Here is a 6,000-nt window from a genome sequence, read left to right on the forward strand (position 1 = left end):
TTGGAGCTGCGTTAAACTCTTTGAACCTCTGCAGCATAAAAGACTCATTTAAAGGTTCATTTCATTCTGCTAGAGGAAAGATGTCTGAACAGACATGAAGCTCCAAAGCTTACTGTGTTATCAGATCCATTTAGGTCCACAGTGTTCTGAACTGTAGTATTAAACACAGTCTGAACTGTAGTATTAAACACAGTCTGAACTGTAGTATTAAACACAGTCTGAACTGTAGTATTAAACACAGTCTGAACTGTAGTATTAAACACAGTCTGAACTGTAGTATTAAACACAGTCTGAACTGTAGTATTAAACACAGTCTGAACTGTAGTATTAAACACAGTCTGAACTGTAGTATTAAACACAGTCTGAACTGTAGTATTAAACACAGTCTGAACTGTAGTATTAAACACAGTCTGAACTGTAGTATTAAACACAGTCTGAACTGTAGTATTAAACACATTCTGAACTGCAGTATTAAACACATTCTGAACTGTAGTATTAAACACATTCTGAACTGTAGTATTAAACACAGTCTGAACTGTAGTATTAAACACAGTCTGAACTGTAGTATTAAACACAGTCTGAACTGTAGTATTAAACACAGTCTGAACTGTAGTATTAAACACAGTCTGAACTGCAGTATTAAACACATTCTGAACTGTAGTATTAAACACATTCTGAACTGTAGTATTAAACACATTCTGACTGTAGTATTAAACACAGTCTGAACTGTAGTATTAAACACAGTCTGAACTGCAGTATTAAACACAGTCTGAACTGTAGTATTAAACACAGTCTGAACTGTAGTATTAAACACAGTCTGAACTGTAGTATTAAACACAGTCTGAACTGTAGTATTAAACACATTCTGAACTGTAGTATTAAACACAGTCTGAACTGTAGTATTAAACACAGTCTGAACTGTAGTATTAAACACATTCTGAACTGTAGTATTAAACACATTCTGAACTGTAGTATTAAACACAGTCTGAACTGTAGTATTAAACACAGTCTGAACTGTAGTATTAAACACAGTCTGAACTGTAGTATTAAACACAGTCTGAACTGTAGTATTAAACACAGTCTGAACTGTAGTATTAAACACAGTCTGAACTGTAGTATTAAACACATTCTGAACTGTAGTATTAAACACATTCTGAACTGTAGTATTAAACACAGTCTGAACTGTAGTATTAAACACAGTCTGAACTGTAGTATTAAACACAGTCTGAACTGTAGTATTAAACACAGTCTGAACTGTAGTATTAAACACAGTCTGAACTGTAGTATTAAACACAGTCTGAACTGTAGTATTAAACACAGTCTGAACTGTAGTATTAAACACAGTCTGAACTGTAGTATTAAACACAGTCTGAACTGTAGTATTAAACACAGTCTGAACTGTAGTATTAAACACATTCTGAACTGTAGTATTAAACACATTCTGAACTGTAGTATTAAACACAGTCTGAACTGTAGTATTAAACACAGTCTGAACTGTAGTATTAAACACAGTCTGAACTGTAGTATTAAACACATTCTGAACTGTAGTATTAAACACATTCTGAACTGTAGTATTAAACACAGTCTGAACTGTAGTATTAAACACAGTCTGAACTGTAGTATTAAACACAGTCTGAACTGTAGTATTAAACACAGTCTGAACTGTAGTATTAAACACATTCTGAACTGTAGTATTAAACACAGTCTGAACTGTAGTATTAAACACAGTCTGAACTGTAGTATTAAACACAGTCTGAACTGTAGTATTAAACACAGTCTGAACTGTAGTATTAAACACAGTCTGAACTGTAGTATTAAACACATTCTGAACTGTAGTATTAAACACAGTCTGAACTGTAGTATTAAACACAGTCTGAACTGTAGTGTTAAACACAGTCTGAACTGTAGTATTAAACACAGTCTGAACTGTAGTATTAAACACATTCTGAACTGTAGTATTAAACACAGTCTGAACTGTAGTATTAAACACATTCTGAACTGTAGTATTAAACACAGTCTGAACTGTAGTATTAAACACAGTCTGAACTGTAGTATTAAACACAGTCTGAACTGTAGTATTAAACACAGTCTGAACTGTAGTATTAAACACAGTCTGAACTGTAGTATTAAACACAGTCTGAACTGTAGTATTAAACACAGTCTGAACTGTAGTATTAAACACAGTCTGAACTGTAGTATTAAACACAGTCTGAACTGTAGTATTAAACACAGTCTGAACTGTAGTATTAAACACAGTCTGAACTGTAGTATTAAACACATTCTGAACTGTAGTATTAAACACAGTCTGAACTGTAGTATTAAACACAGTCTGAACTGTAGTATTAAACACAGTCTGAACTGTAGTATTAAACACAGTCTGAACTGTAGTATTAAACACATTCTGAACTGCAGTATTAAACACATTCTGAACTGTAGTATTAAACACATTCTGAACTGTAGTGTTAAACACAGTCTGAACTGTAGTATTAAACACAGTCTGAACTGTAGTATTAAACACAGTCTGAACTGTAGTATTAAACACAGTCTGAACTGTAGTATTAAACACAGTCTGAACTGTAGTATTAAACACAGTCTGAACTGTAGTATTAAACACATTCTGAACTGTAGTATTAAACACATTCTGAACTGTAGTATTAAACACATTCTGAACTGTAGTATTAAACACATTCTGAACTGTAGTATTAAACACATTCTGAACTGTAGTATTAAACACATTCTGAACTGTAGTGTTAAACACAGTCTGAACTGTAGTGTTAAACACATTCTGAACTGTAGTATTAAACACATTCTGAACTGTAGTATTAAACACATTCTGAACTGTAGTGTTAAACACAGTCTGAACTGTAGTGTTAAACACATTCTGAACTGTAGTATTAAACACATTCTGAACTGTAGTATTAAACACAGTCTGAACTGTAGTATTAAACACATTCTGAACTGTAGTGTTAAACACAGTCTGAACTGTAGTATTAAACACAGTCTGAACTGTAGTATTAAACACAGTCTGAACAGTAGTATTAAACACATTCTGAACTGTAGTATTAAACACAGTCTGAACAGTAGTATTAAACACAGTCTGAACTGTAGTATTAAACACAGTCTGAACTGTAGTATTAAACACAGTCTGAACTGTGTGTGCGTGCGTGTGTGTGCGTGCGTGTGCGTGTGCGTGTGCGTGTGTGTGTGTGTGTGTGTGTGTGTGCGTGCGTACCTCGTTGCCAGTAGACATCACAGCCACCACGGGGAACTTGTGCACGCTGACCTCTGTGACCCCTACGGTGGCCAGCAGACCGATCTCTGAGGGTCCCATGTGTGTTCCCTTTGACAACACACACTCCCCCCTCCTGATGTCATGACCTATAGGCCTACACACACACACACACACACACACACACACACACACACACACACACACACACACACACACACACACACACACACACACACACACACACACACACACACACACACACACACACACACACACACACACACACACACACACACACACACACACACACACACACCTTTTAGTTCATGGTTATCCTTTCAAAGTTAAAGGCCGATTGTTACAGTATAGTAGTGTGTAGTAGTGTGTTGTCTCACCTGATGTCCTGTCCGGGTCGGGCCTGGACCAGGATCCTCACCTCTAACTCCTCTGTTCCCTGAAACACAGCATCTGTACCCTGAAACATCTGTACCCTGAAACATCTGTACCCTGAAACATCTGTACCCTGAAACATCTGTTCCCTGAAACATCTGTACCCTGAAACATCTGTACCCTCAAACATCTGTTCCCTGAAACACAACATCCTGTAGGTTTACACTTTATTACATGGAGTTTGTTATTATTATTCCTGCTCACTTAGATCAGCTGACAAAGGAATACTGAACAGTCCTCTGTCTAAACAACCTGGACAACGCTCCACACGTCCTAGACTCTTCTCTCTTCTCTAAAACACTCTGGACAACGCTCCACACGTCCTAGACTCTTCTCTCTTCTCTAAAACACTCTGGACAACGCTCCACACGTCCTAGACTCTTCTCTCTTCTCTAAAACACCCTGGACAACGCTCCACACGTCCTAGACTCTTCTCTCTTCTCTAAAACACCCTGGACAACGCTCCACACGTCCTAGACTCTTCTCTCTTCTCTAAAACACCCTGGACAACGCTCCACACGTCCTAGACTGTTCTCTCTTCTCTAAAACACACTGGACAACGCTCCACACGTCCTAGACTGTTCTCTCTTCTCTAAAACACTCTGGACAACGCTCCACACGTCCTAGACTGTTCTCTCTTCTCTAAAACACTCTGGACAACGCTTCACACGTCCTAGACTCTTCTCTCTTCTCTAAAACACCCTGGACAACGCTCCACACGTCCTAGACTCTTCTCTCTTCTCTAAAACACCCTGGACAACGCTCCACACGTCCTAGACTCTTCTCTCTTCTATAAAACACTCTGGACAACGCTCCACACGTCCTAGACTCTTCTCTCTTCTCTAAAACACCCTGGACAACGCTCCACACGTCCTAGACTCTTCTCTCTTCTCTAAAACACTCTGGACAACGCTCCACACGTCCTAGACTCTTCTCTCTTCTCTAAAACACCCTGGACAACGCTCCACACGTCCTAGACTCTTCTCTCTTCTCTAAAACACCCTGGACAACGCTCCACACGTCCTAGACTCTTCTCTCTTCTCTAAAACACCCTGGACAACGCTCCACACGTCCTAGACTCTTCTCTCTTCTCTAAAACACCCTGGACAACGCTCCACACGTCCTAGACTCTTCTCTCTTCTCTAAAACACCCTGGACAACGCTCCACACGTCCTAGACTCTTCTCTCTTCTCTAAAACACCCTGGACAACGCTCCACACGTCCTAGACTCTTCTCTCTTCTCTAAAACACTCTGGACAACGCTCCACACGTCCTAGACTCTTCTCTCTTCTCTAAAACACCCTGGACAACGCTCCACACGTCCTAGACTCTTTTCTCTTCTCTAAAACACCCTGGACAACGCTCCACACGTCCTAGACTCTTCTCTCTTCTCTAAAACACCCTGGACAACGCTCCACACGTCCTAGACTGTTCTCTCTTCTCTAAAACACTCTGGACAACGCTCCACACGTCCTAGACTGTTCTCTCTTCTCTAAAACACTCTGGACAACGCTCCACACGTCCTAGACTGTTCTCTCTTCTCTAAAACACCCTGGACAACGCTCCACACGTCCTAGACTCTTCTCTCTTCTCTAAAACACCCTGGACAACGCTCCACACGTCCTAGACTCTTCTCTCTTCTCTAAAACACCCTGGACAACGCTCCACACGTCCTAGACTCTTCTCTCTTCTCTAAAACACCCTGGACAACGCTCCACACGTCCTAGACTCTTCTCTCTTCTCTAAAACACTCTGGACAACGCTCCACACGTCCTAGACTCTTCTCTCTTCTCTAAAACACCCTGGACAACGCTCCACACGTCCTAGACTCTTCTCTCTTCTCTAAAACACCCTGGACAACGCTCCACACGTCCTAGACTGTTCTCTCTTCTCTAAAACACCCTGGACAACGCTCCACACGTCCTAGACTCTTCTCTCTTCTCTAAAACACCCTGGACAACGCTCCACACGTCCTAGACTCTTCTCTCTTCTCTAAAACACCCTGGACAACGCTCCACACGTCCTAGACTCTTCTCTCTTCTTAAAACACCCTGGACAACGCTCCACACGTCCTAGACTCTTCTCTCTTCTCTAAAACACTCTGGACAACGCTCCACACGTCCTAGACTCTTCTCTCTTCTCTAAAACACTCTGGACAACGCTCCACACGTCCTAGACTCTTCTCTCTTCTCTAAAACACTCTGGACAACGCTCCACACGTCCTAGACTCTTCTCTCTTCTCTAAAACACCCTGGACAACGCTCCACACGTCCTAGACTCTTCTCTCTTCTCTAAAACACCCTGGACAACGGTCCACA

General features: G+C 40.6%; 1 protein-coding gene across 2 annotated transcripts in view; it reads right to left on the reverse strand.

The window, feature by feature from the left end:
• gphna (gephyrin a) overlaps positions 1-6,000 on the reverse strand; it is a 69,628-nt gene that overhangs the window by 28,712 nt on the left and 34,916 nt on the right. For both annotated transcript variants that reach the window (XM_084045624.1, XM_084045623.1), the window contains 2 exons: positions 3,628-3,686; positions 3,233-3,386 (listed from right to left, as the gene is read on the reverse strand). In XM_084045624.1, the coding sequence (XP_083901750.1) occupies positions 3,233-3,386; positions 3,628-3,686 (213 nt within the window). The remainder of the gene's footprint in view (positions 1-3,232; positions 3,387-3,627; positions 3,687-6,000) is intronic.

Source organism: Gymnoscopelus microlampas (genome assembly GCF_963454915.1).
Source record: "Gymnoscopelus microlampas genome assembly, chromosome: 20".
NCBI classification, from domain to species: domain Eukaryota; kingdom Metazoa; phylum Chordata; class Actinopteri; order Myctophiformes; family Myctophidae; genus Gymnoscopelus; species Gymnoscopelus microlampas.